We start from the raw sequence: 27,278 nt of genomic DNA on the forward strand, positions 1-27,278 counted from the left end.
AAAAATAATTTTGGCACAATTTCATAAATTGGTTAATCTCTTTAAGATTCCAAAGGCAAACGTCAAATCATGTTCATCATGTCAACCCACTGTTATGTGACATCTGTCCTATCTTTTCCTTCCAGGTCTATTTCTCCACGCTCTCCAAGCCGGTCTCCTGCTCGCAGTTCTCCTTCTCGTTCTCCAGCCCGTAGATTAGAAGAAACTGATGAAGGACAGCTAGAGAGACTATATAAGCCAGTTTTTGTGCTGAAACCTACATCATTTAAATGTTCCCAAGGGCAGACAGCAAGATTTGACTTAAAAGTTGTTGGCAGACCTATGCCTGAGACATATTGGTTCCATAACGGTACGTCAGCCTCATTTTCTTCAATAAATAGTCTTTAAAAAATAGATCTTATGTGCATTTTACATCTTGCTGAGACACTATTCTGAATGCGATTCTTCCCCCCCCCCCTGCAATGTGGATCTGCAGGTCAACAAGTGATTAATGACTACACCCACAAAATAGTGATTAAAGAAGATGGCACACAGTCATTGATCATCGTTCCTGCTATGCCTGATGATTCTGGAGAATGGGCTGTAATTGCTCAGAATAGGGCAGGAAAAGCTTCAGTCTCAATGACACTGACTGTGGAAGGTATCTACTGTGCATGCTATTTATAGCAGGCTGGGGAGTGTTTCTTATTAAAAGCCATGGTTATGCCATTTCTCCTGGTGATAACTTACATTGCTTTTTGCAGCTAAGGAAGACCTAGTCAGACCACATTTTGTGGAAAGGCTGAAGAATGTTAGTGTCAAGGAGGGCTCAAGACTGGAGATGGCAGTGAAAGCTACTGGTAACCCTAATCCTGACATTGTATGGCTGAAGAACAGTGACATCATTGTACCTCACAAATACCCCAAAATAAAGTAAGCATTTTTTATTTTGTTTAAATACTAAAGACGTTAATAATTGCTATTCTGCAAAGTGCCTCCTACAGTGCGCTGTATAGACTTATCTCCACAGAAGGCATTCAGTAAGGTGTAAGTCCAGTGGTTAATGATGCTACTAATAGCTTTTTCAGTGCAGCAAGGCTAAGAGTTATATCTTTCAGGACTTACTTTTTTTCAGACTGTGTGTTTGTGCATTTTGTATTCTGCAATGTCAAGGCTTCTACAACAGAGATTTAAGGAAACTTTCTCCATCTCTGCCTTTGAAGTCCTCTGCAGGCAAAACTGCTATTGAATGCAAAGCTGTTTTTTATTTTCCTTACCTGATTCTTAGGAACTACAGTCATAAACATGAATAAACATAAAGAGCATGACTAACTCCTCCAGAGATTTGCCTTTGAAGGCTTTGACCTAGTTTTAGAAAATGGCAAAAATGAATGACAAAGACATGCAAAAAGTTTAAAAAAAAATCCTTCTTATATTTCAGGATTGAGGGAACCAAAGGAGCAGCTGCCCTTAAAATAGAATCTACTGCCAGGCAAGATGCTGCATGGTATACTGCTACTGCTATTAATAAAGCTGGACGGGACACTACTCGATGTAAAGTAAATGTTGAAGTTGAACACATAGAACCTGAACCAGAAAGGAAATTAATCATTCCAAAAGGAACTTATAAAGCCAAGGAGATTGCAGCACCAGAGTTAGAGCCTCTCCATTTGCGTTATGGTCAAGAGCAATGGGAGGAAGGAGATCTCTATGACAAAGAAAAACAACAGAAACCATTTTTTAAGAAGAAGCTCACATCTTTAAGGCTCAAACAATTTGGACCAGCACACTTTGAGTGCAGGCTTACACCAATTGGTGACCCAACCATGGTGGTGGAGTGGTTGCATGATGGCAAGCCCTTGGAAGCAGCCAACAGACTCCGCATGATCAATGAGTTTGGGTACTGTAGCCTAGACTATGGAGTAGCTTATTCTAGAGACAGCGGAGTTATCACTTGCAGGGCAACTAACAAATATGGCACAGACCACACATCTGCTACTCTGATTGTGAAGGATGAGAAAAGCCTTGTGGAAGAATCCCAGTTGCCAGAAGGTAGAAGGGGACTGCAGCGGATTGAAGAGTTAGAAAGAATGGCCCACGAGGGTGCTCTTCCTGCAGTTGCAATGGACCAAAAGGAGAAACAAAAACCAGAAATTGTTTTGGTTCCTGAACCTGCAAGAGTCCTGGAAGGTGAAACAGCACGATTCCGCTGCCGTGTAACCGGTTATCCTTTGCCCAAGGTCAACTGGTACCTCAATGGACAGCTTATCCGCAAGAGCAAAAGGTTCAGACTGCGCTATGATGGGATCCACTACCTGGATATTGTGGACTGCAAATCATATGACACAGGAGAGGTGAAAGTTACTGCAGAGAATCCAGAAGGCTTTATTGAGCATAAAGTGAGACTTGAGATCCAGCAGAGGGAAGACTTCAGATCCGTTCTTCGTCGTGCTCCTGAACCCAAACATGAGCCTGTAGCCACAGAGGCTGGAAAACTGCTCTTTGAGGTGCAGAAGGTAGATAAGCCTGCAGAGGCAACAACCAAAGAAGTGGTGAAACTGAAAAGAGCTGAAAGAATCACTCATGAGAAGCTTTCGGAGGAATCTGAAGAGCTGCGTAGTAAATTCAAGCGTAGGACAGAAGAGGGCTATTATGAAGCCATCACTGCTGTGGAATTGAAATCTCGTAAAAAAGATGAATCTTATGAAGAAATGCTAAAGAAGACAAAAGAGGAACTTCTTCACTGGACCAAAGAGATCCCAGAGGAAGAGAAGAAAGAGCTTCCTCCTGAAGGCAAAATCACCATTCCAACATTCAAACCAGAGAAGGTTGAGCTTAGTCCAAGCATGGAGGCTCCCAAGATATTTGAACGAATTCAAAGCCAGACAGTAGCCCAGGGGACAGATGCGCACTTCCGTGTAAGAGTGGTGGGAAAACCAGACCCTGAGTGCCAGTGGTTCAAAAATGGTGTGCAGATAGAAAGGACTGATCGTGTGTATTGGTACTGGCCTGAAGATAATGTCTGTGAACTAGTCATCAGAGATGTGACTTCTGATGATTCTGCCAGCATCATGGTGAAAGCAGTCAATATAGCTGGTGAAACATCTAGCCACGCTTTTCTGTTAGTGCAAGGTAATTTAAATTCTTTTTTAGATAGTTTTTCATAATATGCTAAGTTTACATGCACTGTTGATTCATTGCATATTGTTTTACACAGCCAAGCAGCTAATCAGCTTCACCCAGAAGTTACAAGATGTGGTTGCTAAAGAGAAAGACTCCATGGCAACATTTGAATGTGAGACATCAGAACCCTTTGTCAAAGTGAAATGGTTTAAGGATGGAATTGAGATTCATTCTGGAGACAAATACAGGATGCACTCAGACAGAAAGGCTCATTTTCTTTCTGTACTAACGATTGCAAAGTCTGATGATGATGACTACAGCTGTGCATTGGTAGAAGATGAATCTGTAAAAACTACTGCTAAACTTACTGTTGAAGGTAAGAAGCATACAGCTTAGTACACAGCAGTACTCGTAAAGTGAGATCTGCTTCAGGAAAAAATAAACAGCTACACAAAGACATGTTGCACTTAAATGCATAAGAAACATACAAGCTGCTTTTCACAGTATCACAGTATTATCAGGGTTGGAAGAGACCTCACAGATCATCAAGTCCAACCCTTTACCACAGAGCTCAAGGCTAGACCATGGACCAAGTGCCACATCCAATCTTGCCTTGAACAGCTCCAGGGATGGTGACTCCACCACCTCCCCGGGCAGCCCATTCCAGTGTCCAATGACTCTCTTAGTGAAGAACTTTCTCCCCACCTCGAGCCTAAATCTCCCCTGGCGCAGCCTGAGGCTGTGTCCTCTCGTTCTGGCACTGGCCACCTGAGAGAAGAGAGCAACCTCCTCCTGGCCACAACCACCCCTCAGGTAGTTGTAGACAGCAATAAGGTCACCCCTGAGCCTCCTCTTCTCCAGGCTAACCAATCCCAGCTCCCTCAGCCTCTCCTCGTAGGGCTTGTGCTTGAGGCCTCTCACCAGCCTCGTCGCCCTTCTCTGGACAGGCTCAAGCATTTCAATGTCCCTCCTAAACTGGGGGGCCCAGAACTGGAATCCAGTATGAAAGTTTAGAAATGTATTTATTGAAAATGGTAACATCACACATGTATTAATTTCCTTAGGCTCATTTTACAAAGAAAAGTTTTCACCAGAGATAGCCCATCAAGCTTATTAATGAATGTAATTATTTTTGCCTGTAGGTGCTGTTGTTGAGTTTATTAAAGAACTTGAAGATGTTGAAATACCAGAATCCTTCTCAGGTGAACTTGAATGTGAGGTTTCCCCAGAAGATGTGGAGGGGAAATGGTATCATGGCGATGTTGAACTCACTTCTAATCATAAGTATGTGATTGCGTCCCGCCGTGGTCGACAAACCCTCACTATTAAAGATGTCAGTAAAGATGATCAAGGAGAGTATAGCTTTGTTGTGGACGGAAAAAGAACTCAGTGCAAACTGAAGATGAAGCGTAAGCATTTGTAATACTTATATTGCCTACATATTATAGATTTTCTCTATTAAAGCATATAGCTGTATCACTATATTGCATACTGTCTTAATATTCTCCATATATCTCATGATGATTACTTGATTTCATTCCACAGCTCGTCCCATGGCTATTCTTCAAGGACTTACTGATCAAAAAGTCTGTGAGGGAGATATAGTACAGCTTGAAGTTAAAGTCTCCCTAGAAAATGTGGAAGGTGTCTGGATGAAAGATGGTCATGAAATTCAGTCAAGTGACCGTGTTCACATAGTGTTGGATAAACAGTCACACATGTTGTTAATAGAAGATGCAACAAAGGAAGACAGTGGTGCTTACTCTTTCAGTGTTCCTGATCTTGAACTGTCGACCACTGGGCAGCTCACAGTATACAGTGAGTCATTATCACGATTTTGAAGATGTGTTTGACTTTTGGGTCCTTTAGGATTGCTCCTTAAAAGTATATTTTTCTCATTGTGAATATTTTTGCAACTCAACAGGTGTGGAAATATTGGTGCCTCTAAAAGATCTCCATGTAGTTGAAGGAACAAAAGCTATCCTTGAATGCAAAGTTTCAGCACCTGATGTGTCTTCCTCCAAATGGTACCTAAATGAACATCAGATAAAGCCTGATGATCGTATACAAGCTGTATGTAAAGGCAATAAGCAGAGACTTGTGCTTACCAGAACCCATGCATCAGATGCAGGACGTTATAAGCTAATGGTTGGCAAAGTTGAAACAAGTTGCAATGTGACAGTTGAAGGTAGGCTTCCTTTAAGATACACAGTTCTTTGTGAAATTATTACTTAAACACAAAAATATGGAAACAAATAAAATATTTGTAATGTATTGTTTTTACAGAAATTGAGATTATTAGAGGTCTTCATGACATCACCTGCACTGAAACACAGAATGTATCCTTTGAGGTTGAGCTCTCTCACTCAGGGATTGATGTAATTTGGCATTTCAAAGGCCAAGAGATAAAGGCTGGCCCCAAATACAAAATTGAAGCACATGGCAAAATATATAAATTGACAGTGGTGAAGATGATGAAAGATGATGAAGGAGAATATGTTTTTTATGCTGGAGAGAAGAAAACATCTGGAAAGCTTATAGTAGCAGGTTAGTAGGGTTAATATTAAAGATTTTTCACTTGAAAAACAGTGCTTAATGTAATATATTTCTTAATTGTAGCAATTTTACTGTTTCTGTAGTTTTTAAAACATAATTATCACTCCCTCTTCCCTCCTTGCTACTCTACTTATCTTTTATGATTGATATAATTTGAATTGAATGAAGTTTTTTTAAGTTATAATACGTTTTACTAAATCAGGTCTATTTTGTGGAATGATGTAATATGTTTTGATATAATTAATGTAAAAAAGGGTTTTGTCTTGAATGTTCAATATAACGGTGCTGATAATAAATAGGAGTGTCTAGAATAGAAGTAAGAAACATCTTTTACTGATGTTCAAGTCACATTCCAGTCTTGATTTTTCACAGAGTTTAGAGTGTCTGCAGTTAAATTGCAAATAATGGCAAAGAGTTTCTACTTTTTGTGTGGCTTCATTTCCCTATAAGGATGAAAATGAACATGAAGATGACAAAAATACGTGCTTTTGTTTCCCAACAGGCGGTGCCATTTCAAAGCCTCTCACTGACTTGACTGTGGCTGAGTCCCAGGCAGCTGTTTTTGAGTGTGAGGTGGCAAATCCTGAATCAGATGGCCAGTGGCTAATAAATGGTAGATCATTACCTCTGACAGATCATTATCGCACTGAATCTGATGGTGTAAAAAGAAGGCTCAATATCCCTGTAACAAAACTGGATGATATGGGTGAATACAGCTATGAGGTAGCAAGCTCAAAGACATCTGCCAAACTGAAGGTTGAAGGTCAGTAATTTTTATGACTTACTGATGCCTTTAAGTCTCAGTCCAGCATCAGTTGCTGTGTCTTGGATCAAGCCCTAAGATGCAAGCATGACTTGCTTTGGTTTTTGCAAATACTTTCATCATGATCCACTTTCTGAGGTACTAAATTTACTGTATTTTAGAGTCTCCATATTTGGAATTTAGCATGGTATTTTAATCAAAATACATTTCATTGAAGGTGAGCAGATAGAAATTCCTTCTTGCTTGTTATTCGGTAAACTTATCAACTAAAGCTCCCTATTTCTCATGGATGCTAGAAGTTAATGAGAGTTCTTGTGTTCCAAGCATACTGCTTTGGTAGAAACTGTTTAAATCAGTACACACAGACTAGATTGTACAATTAAGCTTCTTTATATTCTAAAATTTTAAGCACCACGGTTCAATTTTATTAAGATTATTGTCTTTACCATAATTTTAAATTTTGGTCTAGTTTGTCAATTTCTTTTTTCCTCCCCTAGCTGTCAAGATAAAGAAGACACTAAAAAACTTGACTGTGACAGAAACCCAAGAGGCAGTTTTCAGTGTAGAACTGAGCCACCCTGATGTGAAAGGAGCTCTGTGGATTAAAAATGGAGTTGAACTTGAATCAAGTGACAAATATGAAATTTCAGTGAAAGGAACTGTTCACACACTGAAAATCAAAAACTGTGTTGTCACCGATGAGTCTGTTTATAGCTTTAAGCTTGGAAAGATAGGAGCAAATGCCAGACTGCATGTTGAAAGTAAGTCAGCTCTGTTTGGATATTTGCTTTAATGTGTGGTTTGAAGTTTAAATCAAACACACTGCTGAATCTTGCTAACTTTTCTCCTCAAGCTGTCAAGATCATCAAAAAGCCAAAGGATGTGACTGCTCTGGAAAACGCTGTCGTCTCCTTTGAACTGAGTGTATCCCATGACACTGTACCAGTCCGATGGTTCCACAAAAATGTTGAGCTTAAACCAAGTGACAAATGCAAGATAATATCTCAAAGGAAAGTTCACAAGCTTATGCTGCATAACATATCTTCTGATGATGCTGGGGAATACACAGCTCTCGTTGGGCAAATTGAGTGTAAAGCAAAGCTGTTTGTTGAATGTAAGTATTGGAAGTTTGCAAGAAAGTAGTTACATTAATTGCTGCACCAACTCATATTGAATGCCTTTACCTTGCACTTCATAGCCTGTTGCCCTCTGGGTTATTTCAATCTTCTATGAATACTAACTTAAAAAATAAATTTTCTTATTTTTTTCTTCCCATCTCTTTCTCCACTTAGCCATACACATCACAAAGACCATGAAAAGTGTTGAGATCCCCGAGACCAAAACTGCCTCTTTTCAATGTGAAGTGTCTCATTTCAATGTGCCAGCTGTCTGGTTGAAAAATGGTGTGGAGATTGAAATGAGTGAAAAGTTCAAAATAGTGGTCCAGGGGAAACTCCATCAACTCAATATCATGAATACAAGCAGTGAAGATTCTGCAGAGTACACATTTGTCTGTGGAAATGACAGAGTCAGTGCAACTCTGACTGTAAAACGTATGTAAAACCATAATTAACTATAATATTTAGCAGTAGCTAATACAAGCAGATAGTGCAATTCAGCACAGTTGTAGAGGTATAAATTCCAAATAGCTTCAGTTACCTTTTAAAAACAGAGCTAGAACCTGCAAACTTAGAATCGTAGAATCAGTCAGGGTTGGAAGGGACCACAAGGATCATCTAGTTCCAACTCCCCTGCCATGGGCAGGGACACCCTATCCTAGATCAGGCTGGCCAGAGTCTCATCCAGCCTGGCCTTAAACAGCTCCAGGGATGGGGGCCTCAATCCCTGAGCAACCCATTTCAGCCTCTCACCACTCTCATGCTGAAGAATTTCCTCCTCACATCCAGCCTGAGCCTACCCATCTCCAGCTTTGCTCCATTCCCCCTAGTCCTGTCACTCCCTGATATCCTGAAAAGTCCCTCCCCAGCTCTTTTGTAGGCCCCCTTCAGATACTGAAACTGGATAATTAGGACCCAGATTCTTCTGTTTAGGCCAGCGTGCATAAGCACCAAGTCACCATAAGCTTAAGAGAGGGAATTTATATTCCTGTGTCATCCATAAGTTTTGGGAAACTTAATTGGTAATATTGATTCTAGACACAGAGCCTTTCTTTTAGTACTACCAAAAGTCAGACACTGTTTTAACTGGATCAGAGATGTTTAAAATACTTTAATGTGTGCTAAAATAAAAACTAAAATAGAAAAAAAATAAAAACCAAAGCAAAAACCCTCAAAAAAACAAACAAAAAACCCCCAAACCACCTAAAACCAATAAAACCCACATGATAATTTCTTTTTTTTAGCCATCCTAATTACCTCCATGCTAAAAGACATCAATGCTGAAGAGAAAGACACAATAACATTTGAAGTTACTGTCAACTATGAAGGCATCTCTTATAAATGGCTAAAGAATGGGGTAGAAATAAAATCAACAGATAAATGCCAGATACGAACAAAGAAGCTCACACACTCCCTCTCCATAAGGAATGTGCACTTTGGTGATGCTGCAGAATACACTTTCGTTGCTGGAAAAGCAGCTTCATCTGCCACTTTATTTGTGGAAGGTATTTCCCCTCTTGATTTGTCTATTTAGTGACTTCTGCTAGCTTAAGTATCATTGTAGCACTCATTTCATTCTTTTTCTGCCCTAGCTCGTCACATTGAATTTAGGAAACATATTAAAGATATCAAGGTTGTGGAGAAGAAGAGGGCTATTTTTGAATGTGAAATTTCAGAACCTGATGTTCAGGTCCAGTGGATGAAGGATGGACAAGAACTTCAGATTGGTGACAGGTGAAAGTCACGGATTTTTATGCCACATTGACCTTTGCCATGTATTTTCCCCCAGGAAATAACTTGTTTGTTTTCTTTTCTGCTGTACCTAGGATGAAAATTCAGAGAGAGAAATATGTCCATCGTCTCATCATTCCTTCCACAAGAATGTCTGATGCTGGTCAGTACACTGTAGTAGCAGGTGGAAACACATCCAGTGCCAATTTGATTGTTGAAGGTCGTGATATTCGTATCAGAAGCACCCAAAAAGACATTCAGGTATGGCATATAGAGAAAAATAAGTATGTTGTAACTTAGTCAAAGATAAAAGCAAAAGAAGAACAATAATATCTAATCATCAAGAGTCCCAGCACAAAAGTCTATAATCATGAAGTCAGAGTCATCTTCTAGGAAAGTGGAATGTGGGGGCATGTGTAAATACAAATGTAATGTCTAACATTTATTGTACTTGTTTGAAGGTCATTGAGAGACAAAGAGCTGAAATTGAATTTGAGGTCAATGAAGATGACATTGAGCCACAGTGGTACAAGGATGGCATCGAGATCAACTTCCAGTATGAGGAAAGATACAGTTATGTGGTGGAAAGGAGAGTTCATCGAATGACCATCTTTGAAACTACCTACTCTGATGCAGGAGAATATACATTTGTTGCAGGACGGAATAGGAGTTCTGTTGTTCTCTATGTGAATGGTATGTGCCCCTGCAAGAAATGCTTTGACAGAATTTTTCTGATCCTACATAGCTTATTTGGAATTGTAACTCTGAAAGTGAAAAAAATAAAAATCCAAAGAGAATCTTATGTCTGGAATACTACCAAAATCCTCGTGTAAATGGGTCCAACCTATCACCCAACCTTATCCAGTCATCTAGACCATGGCACTAAATGCCTCAAAAACAGTTTGTTCATGTGGATCTCTATGCTTCCCCAGAGGGATAAACCTAATAATTCTTAGACACTTTTTGCCACCAAGCACTTAAACTAACACAGCTGATTTTGATAAGGCACTTGCTGCAGGATCATTCCCTCTGTTATTAACGAAAAGGATAGATTATCACAAGCATGCAAGATTTGGAATAATAACATTTACAAAAATGAAATTAAAGTCCTTGCTAATATTCTTAAAGCCTTGATAAATATCAGTAATAGGATTTCTTTATTTCTCTCTTTCTCTATCTCCCCCTGCTCTCAATTTGCAGCTCCAGAGCCACCTCAGATTATTCGGGAGCTCGAGCCAACTACTGTGGAGTCTGGCAAACCTGCCCGCTTCTGTGCTATGATATCAGGCAAACCCCAACCCAAAATTTCCTGGTATAAAGATGACCAACAGCTTTCTCCAGGTTTCAAGTGCAAATTTCTTCATGATGCACAGGAATATACTCTACTGCTGATTGAAACTTTCCCTGAAGATGCAGCAGTGTACACCTGTGAAGCAAAAAATGACTACGGACTTGCTACAACTTCAGCTTCACTTTCAGTGGAAAGTAAGATTCCTATATTCGTAACAACATTATCTGTGAACTGAGATTGTCAAGATGTGCATGACCTTCATCTTTATAAATTACTTCTTTTTCTTATCCTCTAGTCCCAGAAGTTGTTTCTCCTGAGCTAGAAGTGCCAGTGTATCCACCTGCCGTCATAATACCACTACGTGATACTGTTACATCTGAGGGACAGTCTGCTTGTTTCCAGTGCAGAGTGACTGGAACAGGTGGGTTTAATGTAACCCTTTACATCTTTTCATCTCCCAGAATTTTTCATCTCAAACTTGGGAAAACAACAACAGTATATGTACTGAGATGGGTCCTTCCCTGGAAATGCATTTATTTGCTATACACATGTAGCTAAGTGTTACTCACTGACAACTACCAGTAAAGCAAGTCATATGTCAAAAACAGCATCGATCATGGAACTTATACACATTAAGCATTTCTGCAAAGAAAATCTGTTTCCATAAACTTGTGTTTGGAAACTTCTCAATATTTCAAACGCTAAACGATCTGGGAAAACTGTCTCAGAGTAAAATGTACTTTCAAAACACGTAATACCATGGTGGAAAAGCATTATCATGTAAAAACAATATGGTAAGCTTGTGATGACACACAGTGTCATGTTAATTAACTGAACAGACAGACTGAAACTGAGCTTCAGTATTTATCCTAACATACTCCTAAGTATCTCATATCAATCTGAAAACTGTAAACTGCTATTACATTTTTTCTTTCTAGTGTGAAAAAAAGTGTCTGTTTATGGTCTTTTGAAGTGTGTATTTTTTTCCTAAGTGAATTTTCTAGCTTTAGTTGTGTAGATTATCATTCTGCAATTAGAAGTTCTTTCCAAATTAAAGCAAAAACAAATAAAACTGCCTTTCTTCACTTCAATAAGTGGCTTCAGTATGACTAGTAACACAATATTCAAGTAGTGAACTACAGAATAAGATCTAGTTCAAATTTGAAATTATTTCAAGATAAATAAAAATACCTATAATCAATCCTGAGAGGTTAACTATGTAAAAATCCTCATAAAATGCTAATATAGATATGTAAATACAGATAATTCACATTTCAACAATTTAAAACCAAATTGCAATTATTTTTTTTTTTTTAAGAAAGCTTTACAACAAATCTGATTCTGCTTTAGAAATGCAGAATCTTCAGAAAATGCATGTTGGAAATACTGGCTTGCCCTCTGTGAAAAGCATCCTAGTATAACCTTTTTTACAAGAACTGTGTGTGTGTGAATCTGGAAGCTGCATTTATAGCATAGTGTAGTGTGCTGTAAAGTTCCCTCTTGCACAATCACAGAGTTATTTAGGTTGGCAAAGACCTTTAATATCCAGACCAATTGATAGCCTAACACCAGAAAGTGCAACACTAAATCATAGAATCAACCAGGTTGGAAGAGACCTCCAAGATCATCCAGTCCAACCTGTCCCCAGCCCTATCCAGTCAACTAGACCATGGCACTAAGTGCCTCATCCAGGCTTTTCTTGAACACCTCCAGGAACGGTGTCTCCACCACCTCCCTGGGCAGCTATTGAAAACATTGTCTCTTTGTTGTCTACAACTACCTGAAGGGAGGCTGTAGCCAGGTGGGGGTTGGTCTCTTCTACCAGCGAACCAGCAACAGAACAAGGGGGCACAGTCTCAAGTTGTGCCAGGGGAGGTGTAGGCTGGATGTTAGGGGGAAGTTTTTCACAGAGAGAGATTTCTTCTGATGACATTAAAAGCACACTATTTGTACAAAACCATTTGATTAACGATGTAACATAGTGCCAGGTACACAGGGAAGGGCAAAGTCTTCTTTAGTCTCCTCTTTTCCCAAATCTACAAGAATATAGAAGTCAAACAACCTATTACAGAAGAATTTTTCAATGGTAAAAAGACAGGATCTTTCTTGAGAAATATGAGGTTTAAACTTGTAATTACAAGAAAGAGGCAAGATAGAATCACAGAATCAACCAGGTTGGAAGAGAATTCCAAGATCATCCAGTCCAACCTAGCACCCAGCCCTATCCGGTCAACTAGACCATGGCACTAAGTGCCTCATGCAGTCTTCTCTTGAACACCTCCAGGGACAGTGACTCCACCCTGGGCAGCCCATTCCAATGGTAAAACACTCTCTCTGTGAAGAACTGATACTGTCCTTAGTGAAAGAATATTCCATTTTCATTTCTTTAACCTATTCAGCCCAACCTAGTGATTTTATAGCCTTTTCAATAAGACAATTATAAAAGAATCCCTTTTTAAAATGAGACTTTTTCTGAATTTTAGTAGTAGCAAAACAGTTTTAAATTTATATATGAAGAGCAGAAAGGAAAAATTACTTATGCTAAGGAATATAGCAACACCAGAATATTTTTTTTCCATATGAATGTTTCCAATGAAGAAATTAAAACTTAACAAAGTAGACCACTTTCCACTGATCATGCATGATCAGAGTAGTAAAAGGCACATTTAAACTTGTAATAGGTAATATTGAAGTAGAATTTCTGACCAATATAAAAAATAATGTTTATTTACTAGTCTAATAACTTACACATTGTTTCTTCTTTCTGTTTCTTGAGCAGATCTAAAAGTCTCTTGGTACAGCAAAGAGAGAGAGATCAAGCCATCACGTTTTTTTAGAATGACTCAATTTGAAGATACTTACCAGCTGGAGATTGCTGAAGCTTATCCAGAAGATGAAGGAATCTATACTTTTGTGGCTAGTAATTCTGTAGGCCAAGTGACAACCACAGCTACCTTGAAGCTAGAAGGTACAGTGTGTAACTAAAACAATGTCTTTTACAGATCATGTTCTAAAGTACACTTGATATACATGTCATAATATACACTGATATGTGAGTAGTTGTCTGTCATGCTGTCTTTTAACTCAATTAATTGCTACCATTTACAATGTCCACAGCATACATTTGTCTCCCAAATATGTGTCATACACAGGAGAACTTCACCTCTTTTCAATGCTCTGTACACCTCACCTTTTCATTCTCTCCAGTATTAGAATGTGCCCTGCACCAAAGATGGTGGAAATCTTACTTCTAACAGAAGTTCTTTGCTCACACACTCTTTAATTTGGCTGTGAGGAGAATCTCCTAAGAGGTCTTTTTATAAAAGAAATGACTTTGAAAGTGTTGGAAAACATGTTAAATAGTGATGTGTACCAGGTACTTCAGCAACTGGAAAGGAAGAGTTTACATTCATATGAATTGATGAAACAGTGACCAGAGTTTTAAAGCAGAAATACTGTCTGGAAAACTTGCTATTTAAGTTATATACTGTACTTGATGTTACTTAACTACAAGTATTTTAATTTTAGGGTTTTTTTTTTGTAATGGATTTTAGAAATGAAAAATTAGACTAAGTCATACTGTTAAGTTTCAAGTTAGAAAAAAAAATCTTGAATGAGAAAATGAATTGCAGTGTAGGGTAAGAAATTAAAAATTGACATGCTTCTTTTCAGGATTTAAAAAGGTTGAAGAAGTTACACCACAATCCCACTGGCATGTTTCTTCATCTCTTTCACTTAAGGAGGAGTCTATTGGCCAAAGGCCCACCTTTATCCAGCCTATTTCTAGCTGCAGGGTATGCAGCGGGGCATCAGTCAAATTTCAAGCTAGAGTCTCTGGCATGCCCAAACCAAAAATCCAGTGGTTTCATAATCAACAACTCATGTTGCCAAGAAAAGACTTAGTTTTCCACTTTGATGAGTCTGCAGGCACAGCTATACTGATAATAGTAGATGCTTTCTTAGAGCATGCTGGCCAATACTCTTGCAAGGCAAGAAATAGTGCTGGAGAAACAACTTGTACAGCTACACTTACTGTGACTACAGAAGGTAAAGCCCCATTTTTACTTCAGAGGGATTCAGTATGTTGTATACCACACTTTCATGCTGTTACTAGCACTCTTCTTTCCTTGTTTCACACCTTTCACCAGCTAATATAAGTAGCACTTACCATCTATAACCCATTCACTCTCATTTCTTCTGTTTAAACTGTAATGTTCACAAGTTTGCAAATTCATATCTTGATATATATAGGTCAAAGAATCAAATCATTTTACTGAAGGCATTCAGGTTTTTCTTTTAATAAGTAACTAAGCAATCTTCATAGCCTTGACTGAGGTATCTTGCATTATCCCATAGGAAAAAAAAAAAAGAAACAACAACAACCACCTACCAAACAAACAAAACCAGCAAACCAATAAGCAAAAAACCTTCTTAAAAAGGTCTATAGTAAGTTTTTAGCACTAAAATGGACTTCAGTGAAAGAAGAGACAAGCATCAGCTGTGTATCAACTGCACAGTTAGCTTAGGCATCACTCATCATTCATATACATGAATGGATAAAATTTGTGTTGAGAGTAGTGCATCTGGCATGCTGAGTTTCAGATGAGTATCACTCATTTTCATCCTCCATGAAGTTTGATTTTGTTCAGAGCATGGCCCAGTAAAGTTCTTTAGATGCTAACATTGTTATTTTTGTTACTTGATCACACAGTGCAAGCCATAGATAGGCAAAGTTCTGGGAAAGATGTAAGAGAGTCTGTCCGGTCACAGGCTATATCAGAACTTCATGTTGCTCCTCTCACGAAGAAGAACTTTAAAACATATCAAACAGAATTTGAATTGGTACAACAACCAGCATGGAAACTGGGTGTACAGGTATTTGAAAGCGTATCAGAAAGTTTGACCATGAAGACTACATCAATTGAAGAAACAGAAGTCAAGCAAACAGAACATCTTTCCCAAACATCCCAGAGTACCCAGATGTCTATGACCACTGCTCAGGAAATGAAAGATGTCCCTCCAAAGATTATCTTGCAACTCAGAGACCTAACTGTGAAATGTGGTGACACTGTTCAGTTCATATGTGCCTTAGAAAATGAATTCTTCTCCGAGTTTCTTTGGGCCCATGAAGGCAAAAGGATAGAAGTGTCTGAAAAAATGAAGATATCACAAAATGGAAGTGTCCTACTGCTCACAATTCTAAATGCCCAGCTGACAGATCAAGGACTGTACAGCTGTACTGTTTATAATGATTGTGGAGGGACAACTACAGCTGCAATACTAACCATCAAAGGTGGTTATCTGACTTTTAACATTATGACTTACCTTTTGCAACTTCATTATCACTGCCTACAGCTAACACTTATTTAATTTATCATCAGTATTTAATTGAGAAAGCTGTAATGATAATGCATTAGGATTTGCCCTCCACATTTACAGCTCTATTCATAACTGACATGCAGTATTGGGAAGCTAGTAGTGTGTTCCATGCCTCTTCCCAGCAAGTCACAAACATTGGAGGCTTTCTGATCCTCAGATCTTTCTTGACATGCAGTCAGATGTAAAGAAAAAGAGACTAGTGGATCCAAGGTTGACAAGTGCTTTAAAAATTTAATAGGCACAAGCACTATATTACTGCACTAATGAATTTTCTTCTACTTGTCACTCTGCCTGAGATATAAGTATTTATTCTTGCTAAGACTTCTTCCATCTTTTTTTCACCCAAATTTAGTGTATTAAAATGTTAGTAACCTTATGACTAGTGAAGACACAAGAAAGTATTATCACCACACTGGACAAGTGATGGTATTTCTGCCAAGCCCAAAGGAATCAAGAGCAGAAAACTAAAATGAGTAACAAGGAAGTAATTTTCCTTGTTTATTTGGCTCTTAGATGTTGAATTTTCTTCCTTTACCCTTGAGCTGTCCAAAGTCTTTTACATAATCTTCTACTGCTACTTCCTAAATTGAGGCTCTAAAGCAAAAACAAAGATGTGCTTCTATCAGGCATTAAAGACTAATTCTTGGTTCCATGACAGTCTCATAGACTTAACTGGCATACAGGATTAGCATAGGAGTAATAGAGCTCTTAAATGGGTAATTACTCACGTTTAATAGCATTGTTGTAGAACTAATATGTGGAAAATCTTTCAGTACTAATTATTTGGTTTGTTTCCCCAAAGTATAAAGATATGTTTTAATCCTGTAAAACATCTAATCTAATCCTTTTCCTAACTTTATTCCTACCTAGCAAAAGAAGCACAAGCCACAGCAGTAACAAAAATCACTCTTGAATCAGATATTAAAAGCTTTAAAGCAGCCAAAGATTGTCAGTTTAAAGTATCTGAAGTTAAGCAAGAACCTTCCAAGAAAACCTCAAGCTTATTTATATCTACATCTCAAAGACTATATGAAACTGAGATGCAAAGAAACAGAGTCTACTACACTGATGATGTGCCATGTGAAGACATCACAGAAACTGACGCAGAAGCACCAGAGTTTCTTGAAACTCTGCCTTCAGAAACAACTGTAAAAGAAGGAGATGATGTGTTACTCTTTTGTATAATGAAAGGTGTGCCTACACCTTGTGTGGTCTGGCTGTGCAATCAGCAAATAGTTGAGGAGTCTGCATTGTGTTCCTTAAAACATGATGGGCCACTGTGCAGTTTAAGATTGTTGAAAGCTGGTCAGAACCACGAGGGTATATACAAGTGCAGAATAGTTAATTCTGCAGGACAAGCCGAGTGCAACACCCATCTGAGAGTGACAGGTTGGCAACTGCATGTTCCTTCCAAGTATCAATTCCTCATGCATAGCATCATTGCGTTCCACTACATTCATTCCCTGCAAGATGATAAAGAACAAACAGCTCACTAGTCTGTAGATTGTCAGATGTTTCCTTCAGGGATGTAAGGCATGACAAAGGCATGTTATATTAGAAAATTTCCCCTGCCCTGCAAAAAGAAAGCAAATCATATGGAAAAGTGCACCTTGCCAACAAGTTTGAAACCATTTGATGACTCTGTTCTCAAAATCCATCAGTTGTTCAGCATGCATTTATGTGTATGTATGTGTGAATTTCTGTGTTGTCAAAAGACAGATTGGATGGGTTTGATACATAAACTGTTGATTGTCACATTTAGCAACTATAGCTCAAAAATCTTTCTCCTTTTATTCTAGCTCCTGAAAAGATTGTTCACGAGAAGTTAGAAGAGACTGAAATGGAAGTGAAAGGTACAGTCTCCAATGATGTTACACTGAATAATTAGTACAAGTAATTAGTAACATTGTGAAAAGCTTTTTTTCTGCTTACATGTAGTGTCTGATGGGGGAAGAAAAACACACTTTAAAGCATATTGGAACATGTTGCATGTTTGTTTTGATATGCAAAGGGTTGTTTCCTGCATTATAAGGTTATTTAAGTTTTAAAATATGTTTAAAACTTCAACTTTGCAGCTATATACTTCGTGCTTTGCAACTGTTCACAGAACTTCTATTGGTTCAATTTCTGTTTGAATGCATGGAATAGATTACTTCAGAAGGAAGTTCTACAAATCTTAATCATACAATGTTAAAACAAGTTAGCAACCTAACATTAATCAGTTCAGTGGACACTACTGGATGGATGGAGTATATTCAAAAGCATTTGTTATTTAGGGTATGAGAAAACTACACATTCCCATTTGTTTCTTGCACTTCTCTACATACATTAATTCATCATTATATATCTCTTACCCTGGCTTGCAGATACCATATGTGGTTTATGTTGCCTGCTTTTTTTTCCCCTGTGCATAACACTCTGGAGTTAGTGGCTGTATTAGTTCGAATAAACGCCTTCTCATTTCGTGTTAGCTACTTACTTTCAAAAAAAAAATGTATTTCAAAATATTTTTTTCTCGATTGTTTGAACATTTAATCTACAAACAGAGGGGTCAAAAAGGGCGTTTATTCTACTGTCTGCAAGTCAGGTAAGATTTTCCTCTTCGCCACCCAAAGACACACAGCTTTTTCCAGGCAGCAAAAACATACACGCAGAAGAACGTGTTCTTTTGAAATTAATTTTTGCTTGTTCAAGAAGAAATTTCCGCAGTCTGAAGAAAGAACAGACAAGGAACGGTTTCCGTGTCAATCTTTAAAACAGAGCAAGGCGTTGCGTTTATTCGAACAAATATGGTGAGTGAATTACTTTCTTTTCCTGGGTGTGTGATGAAATCTGTTGCATGCCCATTTTTTATTTCAATATATTGCTATTTCTTCTACTTTTTTTTTTTTTTTTCAGTCAGATGGCAAGTAGAGGGTGGCATGTTGTAACCCGGTGTCCTTCTCTTGCAGAGCAGCACAGCAAGGCGAACTTTGAGGGACCTGGGACAGCTGCGGCACTGGCTTGCTGTCAGAACTGTAAACCCACCTTCACACAGGGCCTCAAGTGTAGGTCTGTCTTGGTGGGGGACCCTGCACTCTTCCAGTGCAAGCTGGTGGCATGCCCAGCTCCCCACATGGCCTGGTTTCACAACAACCGGCCAGTTCACCAGGACTGCCGCAAGGTGATCCGCACTGAGAGTGAGGAGCAAATGCACCGCACCAGCCTGGAGGTGCGGGATGTGCAGGAGCATGACGCTGGTAGCTACAGGGTATTTGCCATTAACAGTGAAGGCTCAGCTGAGTCCACTGCCTCGCTGCTGGTGGCACGCAGTGTGGGGCAGCAGGGCTTGGGCTCCGCAGGGAAACCTAAGCAGATGCGTGAGAGTTGGGAATGTCTGCTGCAGCAGCAACAGGAGGATCGACTGCGCGTGGTGCTTCGCTGCACTGGCTCACCCTTTGATAAGGGGCAGGAGGCTGAGCAGTTACTCGGGGACCTCTCCCCAGCCCGGGGCATGGTACGAACCATCCGTTTCCAGAGGCTGCCACCAGTGGGGCCTCGCTGTCAAGAGCTGGCACATGGTAGGGAGCACAGGGGCACAGTGGTAGATGCTGAGGAGCTGCTAGATGAGGAGATTCGTTGGAAGCTGCAACGGCTTCGGGAGGCAAAGAGGGCAGCACTGAAAAAGAAGCAGGAATCCCTCATGTCTATGCCCCAGAGTGGCCCGCTTGGGAAGCCTAGCCCAGCTGAAGCAACTGCCACCATGGATGGCTCAAAGCCCCCTGTAGTGAAGGGCTATTGCAAGCCCAGGGCCGCAGGGGGAAGATGGCAGATACCAGGTGGTCTCCTGGCCTGCCCACCCCTCTTTGTCCAGGAGATCAAGCCCCAAGAGGCTGTCGAGGGGCACAGCTGCACCTTCTCCTGCCTCTTCCACGGCCGCCCACAGCCCACAGTCACTTGGTACAACAACGCCAAGCCTGTGGGGTCCGTTCGGGGCACTGCTGTTCATACCACAGAGTGTCGCTCTACACTGACCTTCCCATCCCTGCTCCGACAACACAGTGGCACTGTCACCTGTGTGATCTTCAACCCACTGGGCACAGTCAGCACCTCAGCTGCCCTCTATGTGAGACAGCAGGTGCCGGCCTATAAGGCCATGAAGAGGAAGGAGAAAAAGGAAAGGAATAAAGAGAAAGAGGAGGAGGAGATGAAGAAGGAACAAGAAAGGGAAAAAGAGAAGGAGGAGGAGATGAAGAAGGAACAAGAAAGGGAAAAAGAGAAGGAGGAAGAGATGAAGAAGGAACAAGAAAGGGAAAAAGAGAAGGAGAAGGAGATGAAGAAGGAACAAGAAAGGGAAAAAGAGAAGGAGGAGGAGATGAAAAAGGAACAAGAAAGGGAGAAAGGGAAGGAGGAGGAGGGAGAAGAAGAAGAAATTGGCCTGGCTTTTGCAGAAGAGGAGACACTGCCAAGTGTAACTCTGGACTCAAACTTGCTGTCATTGCCTGTGGAAATCAAAATCACTGCTCCCACTCCAACACCAGAGCAAGATACAGAGACGAGGGAAACCACACAGCCCTCTCCAGATCAGGCTGCTTCTAGTATAAAGCATAAATTCAGGTTTTCATTTGATGTTGGAAATGAGCCACCTCAAATTTTGGCAGAAGCCCCAGCATACATTAATTGCCGTGAAGGGGAGACAGTGGTGTTGGAGTGTGCTGTGTCTGGACAGCCCCCACCAACTGTAATCTGGTCCCTGAATGGCCAGAGGCTCTCTGCTAGTGAGAGGCTGATGTTTGAGGAAGGTGAAAATGGCACGTACCGCTTACACATCCAAAGAGTCTCTGTCACGGATGCTGGTTTGTATTGTTGTGTGGCCAAGAATGTGGCTGGAACAACACAGACAGCCTCTGAACTGATAGTACAGCCCAGGGCACCCAGGTTGTATAGCAAAGAGGGAGGCACTGAGAAACTGTCTGCCATGGACCATGTTCTGGGTCTCCAAGGCCTCAGTACAATTGGGAAGGATGGAGAGGAACAGATCATATGCTCCAAGGAGAAGGAAACCCACCTACCCTGGTCCCTCAGAGTGCCTTCACCTCCTGGTAAACAATTGGAAGAGGAGTGTGAGAAAACTACTTATATCAGGGAAAACGAGATGGATGAAGCAATAGCACCAGGTATCATGACAGGGTTTCCCAGGAAAGAAACAGGTTATACAGAAGTAACCATGGGAGATACAAATGGTATTTCTGAGACAAGGCAACACAGGGAAAAATATGTCTCTGAGGAACACAGCTTTGGAACTGATATTTCTGATGTGTACTCCAGCATGTCCACAAAAGAGCATGAACTGGTGGCCAAGGACTCAGGTCACTTTTCAGAGGAGCTAGAGACTGAAGGAGACATGGGTTTGCCACAAAGAGATACTTTGTCCTGGGGCATTTCGGAGTCATCATTTGTGGAAATGAAAGAGGAAACTCACGCATCTGAGCAGTTCACTCTGACAAAGGGGTATGAGGTTTCACAGATTTTCATTCCTATATCACATGTGTTGCAAGGGGGGAGTGATACTTACATGGAGGAGAATGAAACCCCATCCTGTGAGGCAAAGTCTCCTGATGTGTCTCTCATAGAAGAGCCAAGTGTGCCACATCTGCAGGGAAACGATGCAAGCATACCCACAAAGAAGCAGTTTGGCTTCTATGACTTGTGTACAGAAGATCAGCACAACAAACAGGCCAGGGAGCAAGAGAAATCAATTAATATTGAAAAGGATGTTGAACCTGATGATCATCTTTATAAAGAAGAAATGAATCATGATGTGAGTGCCACACACTGGGAAACACAAGATGATGGACAAGTGTTGCAAGAAACAGAGTTTGATGCTGGCAACTCTTCTTTGGATCTAATCCTCAGTCCTCCTAGTGAAGAAAACTCAGGTCAAGATTTTATTGAAGAAGTTAAGCTTCATGTAGAAGAAGTAAATTTCAAAGAGCAACTGTTGTCATCTAAGACTGAAGAGCTCAATATCACATTTGATCTGAAGCAGATTGCGGAGCCCTTACCAACTGCAGAGACTGTGGACACAGAAGAGGCACAAACCACCTTGGATCTAATTCTCACTCCTTCTAGCACAGAAAAGTCACATCAGGATTTTACTGAAGAAGTTAAGGTTCATGTAAAAGAAGTAAATTCCAAAGAGCAACTGGTGTCATCTGAGACTGAAGAGATCGATGTCACATTTGATCTGGAGGAGATTGAGGAGCCTTTACCGACTGTGAACATAGAACAGGCAGAAACTGCCACAGATCTAGAGAGTGTGGAGGTAGGAGTGGCTGGACTCATCTCCACTGTGAACCAGCATAACGTGCTTCTGGAAGAGATGTCTCTGAACGAGGGCTTGCATGAGTGCTATAGTGTACAGGAGGAGAAGGCTGGTGCTCAAGAACAGGCACAGCCAAACGATATCACAAGGGCTGATTTGCAAGTCCCTAATGGAGGTCTTGACAGCACCGTGATGTCTGCTAAAGAGGGATCTTCCACTGAAGAAATTAATGAGTCAGATGTGAGTGTACATAAGGAGGATTCATTTGAGGGACACATTCATAGTTTTCTGATGGAGTCCACAGCAGATTTTCAAAGAGGTGTGCAGGAAACATGTGTGCAGGAAACACATGTCTGGGAAAGCGGGGAGCAACTGGAGACTACAGGCTACCAGACTGACAGCTTTATTGCTGACTTGAAAAAAGCTGCCTATGAAAAGAAACCACAAGCTGGGCATCAGGCTGAGGAAGAAGGTTCTGGTACAGAAAAGATCTTTGAGACAGGCAAGAGCATCTCCACTTGTGAGACAGAAAACAGACTTGCCCTTGAGGAGATAAGCAGGGATGCTGAACAGGAACGAAACACAACCAAGGGCTTCTCTTTTGGGCAACTCTTACTTGATTTAATCACAGGCAAGCCTGTAGCACAGAAGGAGCAAAGGAAAGAGTCTTGGGGAAAGAAGAGGACTCCCACTGAGGAAGCCTCTGAGAATAGCCTGGATGAAGAAGAACTGTGGGAAGATAGTTCTGCAGGTCCAGAGCCCAGTTCTGTGGAAACCTCAGAGCTGGAGCCTGACTTGACTCTGTCCAAGTATTTAAGGTCAACTGGGATGCAGGAAACTCCAGTTCTCAAAGGGACAGTTCAGAAGGAGCAGCAAGAGGTCATAACTTCATTGGAGGTGGAAGAGGTTACCTTCAGCATGGTTTATGACTACTACAACAATCAGCAGGAACTCATCCGTCCCTTCTCTCCTGAGTCAGAAATGTCTATAGAACTGGAGGCTGGGAGTGGAGAGGAGTCACCTGATTCAGACCACTTCTACACACCTCCTTCCTCAGTGGAGATCTTTGAAACTGCTTCATCAGCATCCTACCATACACCACTCAGCACACCTGAGCGCTACTCCACTCCATCTGAGGGCTCAGGATATGGCACACCACCTGAACGTTACTCCACTCCATCTGAGGGCTCAGGATATGGCACACCACCTGAACGCTACTCCACTCCATCTGAGGGCTCAGAATATGGCACACCACCTGAACGCTACTCCACTCCATCTGAGGGCTCAGGATATGGCACACCACCTGAGCGCTACTCCACTCCATCCGAGGGCTCAGGATATGGCACACCACCTGAGCGCTACTCCACTCCATCCGAGGGCTCAGTGTACAGCACACCACCTGAGCACTACTTCACACCCTCCCAAGGTTCAAAATGCAACACACCATCAGAGCACTTCTTCACACCCTTTGAGGGACCTTACTCTGTTTCAGGGGACAGCACACCAACAGAGAACTACCAAACACCCTCTGTGGAGTATATAGATGCCCTGACCACTCTCCCTCTCTATGAGAGAAGGCAGCAGCCTCCAGACCAGCCCCAGGATGAGGTATTTAGAATCCCCTGTGAAGCCCTGGAACCATCAGGCAGGCAAATGCCACCTGCATTCCTTAAGGCATTGAACAGAAGGACACTTTATGAGGGCAGCACGCTGAACTTGGTGGCTGAGGTGGTAGGTGTGCCTAAGCCAGGCGTGAAATGGTATCGTAATAAATCTCTGCTGGAGCTGGACGAGAGAGTGCGGATAGACAAGGATGGGGACAAATATGTGCTGGAGATCATTAATGTCCAGAAATCTGATGGAGGACAGTATCTCTGCCATGCTGTCAACATTGTTGGAGAGGCTAAAAGTATCGCACAGGTGGACGTTTTGTCTGAAGATGGGCAATCACTAGCACTGCCACCTCCTGTCACCCACCAGCATGTTATACACTTTGACCTAGAGCAAAATGCATCCTCAAGGTCACCTTCACCACAGGAAATCCTCCTGGAAGTGGAGCTTGATGAAAACGAAGTCAAGGAGTTTGAGAAGCAGGTCAAAATCATAACCAGTCCTGAGTTTAGCCCAGATAAGAAGAGCATGGTGGTTTCTCTGGATGTCCTTCCACTTGCTTTGTTGGAGCAAGCTGCAGGGCTGGCTGCAGAGGAGAATGATGATATAAAAATCGATTTCCAAGTAACAGAAATGCCTCCTCGCTTTGCTGTGCCCTTTGCTGATGTCAACGTAACTGAAGGCTCAGAGGCAGTGTTTGAGTGTGTGGTAACAGGTACTCCCAGCCCAGCAGTGCAGTGGTTCAGAGGTGAAACCTGTTTAACTCCTTCCACAGGGAAGTATGTTGTGAGTCAGAAGGAGGGACTTCACAGTTTGAAGGTCCACAATGTGGATCCTTCTGATGGTGGTTTGTATGAATGTTGGGCAACCAATAGGCTAGGAGAAGCAATGTGCAAAGGCTCTCTTCTAGTCACGGCTCAGCATGGAGCAAGTGCTAAGGCAGGCAGTGAGACTTCTGCGGGTAGTGAGCCACACAAACCCCAGAAGTGTGATTTACTTTTGAGTGAAACTGTGAGCCCAGGTGACAAGTCAGAAATAGAGCTGGAGCTTGAATTCAAGTCACACACTGATGACTCGGAGAAAGCAATAAGACTGTTTGCGGTGACTCAGCCAGAGCAGGAAGTGGAAGGGGAGAAGTGCGTCAACATCAGCTTTGACGTGTTTGCCGAACAGTCCCAAGAAGAACAGGTTGAGTTTAGAGCAGAGGACTCAGAGAGCTGCAGATTTGAGTTTCAGGTCACAGAAACCCCTCCCAAATTTCTAAGGCTCGTTTCTGATTGCAGCACATCTGTAGGTGCCTCTGCATGCTTTCAGTGTCTCGTGGCTGGTACCCCCCGCCCAAGTGTCTGCTGGTACAAGGATGGAATGTTGTTGGAAGGGGACAGGTACTGTGTACAAGAAGAAGAGGAGGGCACTCATAGCCTTACTGTTGAAAACTTGATGCCAAGTGACAGTGGGCAGTACAAATGCATAGCTACTAACAGTGCAGGAACTGCTGAGACTTGTGCTGTGTTAACATTGTACTAAATTTCCATTATTTATTTTAGACTCTTTTTTGGAACACTAAATGTTTTTATGCTGTTGTTCACTGCAGATAAAAATGCAGCAGTTGGTTTAGGGGCATTGTTTTTCATCTTTTTAGGGATGAAAACCACTCTATTCTGGGCATATTTCTGTCTCACTTAATTTTGGCTTTGTTGGGGAATTTAAGTGAGATTTAATCTGTGCATAGTTTTTGCACACACTTTCTGCACCGAGGTATATTTCAGGCTCCTTCCAAGCTCCTTACTCATTCTTGTAAAGATATTTTGGCAGTCATTTATGTAGGACTAATTCTTTTATATAGTGTATATATTCATATGCTTCTCTAACAGTGAAGTGATAATTGTTTTATGTAGGCAACTGATCACCTGAAAATGTAGAAACTGCCTTTTATTGTAAATTAAAGATATGGAATACTAAATTACGCTCCTTGTGTAGTTTGGATATAGTTCTGTGAAAGAACTCCTTAAACTGGTTTTCCCTCTTCTCAAGATGTTGTGTCAGAACATGTGAGTCTCGCTGATTCAAATCCTGTGTTTACAGTTTCTATCACTGCAAAATTATTACACCCAGTTTACTGGAGCGTAGAATTTAATGACTTTTTTTTAAAGTCAATGGATTTGAGCAACATAATGGGAAGAAAACAAAGTTTAGTTTTAGTAGAGACTGACAGGATTTTTTTTTTCTCTATTACCAAGTAATAAACATGAAACTGTATTTTGTACAGTTAAAGGGAAATGAGAGGGAGCATAATAAATCAATGTAACTGTTACAGATGTAATTGTAAATTCATTAAACTAATTTTGGTTGTCCCTGTATTCCAGTGTCATGCATCAAAAAGAAGGTAGTAAAAAAGTAAGCAGTTTTTATGCAATATTCTTTTCTCACATTAGAAATAAATCTCTAGTTAAGTGTTTTATTTGTCAGAAATAAGTAGAACACATTCAGGTGTTATCTGTGACAGTTTATCAGCAGAAAAGTTTTTTGCATTAATAATATTAATGTTCTCAATGTGAGTATGTATTTTGGTATTTCAAATAATGCTAATATTTAGGAGAAGGAATCAGCAGTAGCTGACAATTCAGAACTAAATGTATTTACAAAGTCTATCTTACATAAACAATGATAAACTGATTTAAAAATATGTTAAAAGTACAACAGCTATTAATTAATATTTATCAGAAGGTAAAAAATTCTCTAATGAATGTGCCAGGCTTTCAGTTACCTATATGCCAAGGTGAAGCCTTGAGTTCAACAATCACAAGCAAAAATTATTCTAAATTTGATTACCTGTTTATGAGGTTCCTTGACTTATTTACAAATTGCTGTCAGTTGCCTAACAAACTGCTTTAAGCAGCACCTAGCTTTTAAGCATAACTATCCCTATAGTACATTCAATTATGTTGATGCATGTTCCTATTTCTGAGTTTGATGTGTCCTCTCACTGAGGTCAGCATGCTTCAAAAATTAAATACATGTTTAACACTATCATGTCACCTATCTGGGATAGTAATTTTGATCCAAAGAGTCATTTTGACAAACTGTGTTGCCCTATATAAACTTAAAGTTAGGAGTGGCAAGTTACAATGACCCAGCACATGGGGGAAATCACTGGAGTAGTCAGAGTAGTCCCAATGTGTCACTTCAGTTTCTTCCCATTCATGACCTCATGATAAATATTTAAGATTTTACATTGTTAAAGGTAGAGATAATTGTGGTTTCTCATAGGGAATGGTGGGAGGAAAGAGAAGTATGAGTCTCTGACCCAGTAGTGGGGTAAGAAAGAATTATTTCATGGTATGTCCTTAATCCATTCCTTGTGCAGATCTGTAGCCCTAAATGATACACTGGAGAGAAGTCCCTAGGGAAGTCATAGAATCA

General features: G+C 40.7%; 1 protein-coding gene across 1 annotated transcript in view; it reads left to right on the plus strand.

Moving 5' to 3' along the window:
- Positions 1–27,278, plus strand: part of TTN (titin) — a 251,282-nt gene that overhangs the window by 21,631 nt on the left and 202,373 nt on the right. The window contains 27 exon segments of the mRNA XM_064166084.1: positions 126–349; positions 476–640; positions 744–912; positions 1,421–3,111; positions 3,197–3,478; positions 4,245–4,511; positions 4,648–4,920; positions 5,027–5,290; positions 5,389–5,649; positions 6,161–6,421; positions 6,919–7,182; positions 7,275–7,535; positions 7,714–7,974; positions 8,784–9,044; positions 9,132–9,273; positions 9,366–9,531; positions 9,732–9,963; positions 10,471–10,755; positions 10,857–10,982; positions 13,341–13,529; positions 15,273–15,854; positions 16,811–17,329; positions 17,740–17,793; positions 18,487–18,527; positions 18,635–18,732; positions 18,839–20,057; positions 20,286–25,375. Of these exon segments, the coding sequence (XP_064022154.1) occupies positions 126–349; positions 476–640; positions 744–912; positions 1,421–3,111; positions 3,197–3,478; positions 4,245–4,511; positions 4,648–4,920; positions 5,027–5,290; positions 5,389–5,649; positions 6,161–6,421; positions 6,919–7,182; positions 7,275–7,535; positions 7,714–7,974; positions 8,784–9,044; positions 9,132–9,273; positions 9,366–9,531; positions 9,732–9,963; positions 10,471–10,755; positions 10,857–10,982; positions 13,341–13,529; positions 15,273–15,854; positions 16,811–17,329; positions 17,740–17,793; positions 18,487–18,527; positions 18,635–18,732; positions 18,839–20,057; positions 20,286–25,375 (13,647 nt within the window).

The sequence above is a fragment of the Pogoniulus pusillus genome, chromosome 2 (assembly GCF_015220805.1).
Source record: "Pogoniulus pusillus isolate bPogPus1 chromosome 2, bPogPus1.pri, whole genome shotgun sequence".
Lineage (NCBI taxonomy): Eukaryota > Metazoa > Chordata > Aves > Piciformes > Lybiidae > Pogoniulus > Pogoniulus pusillus.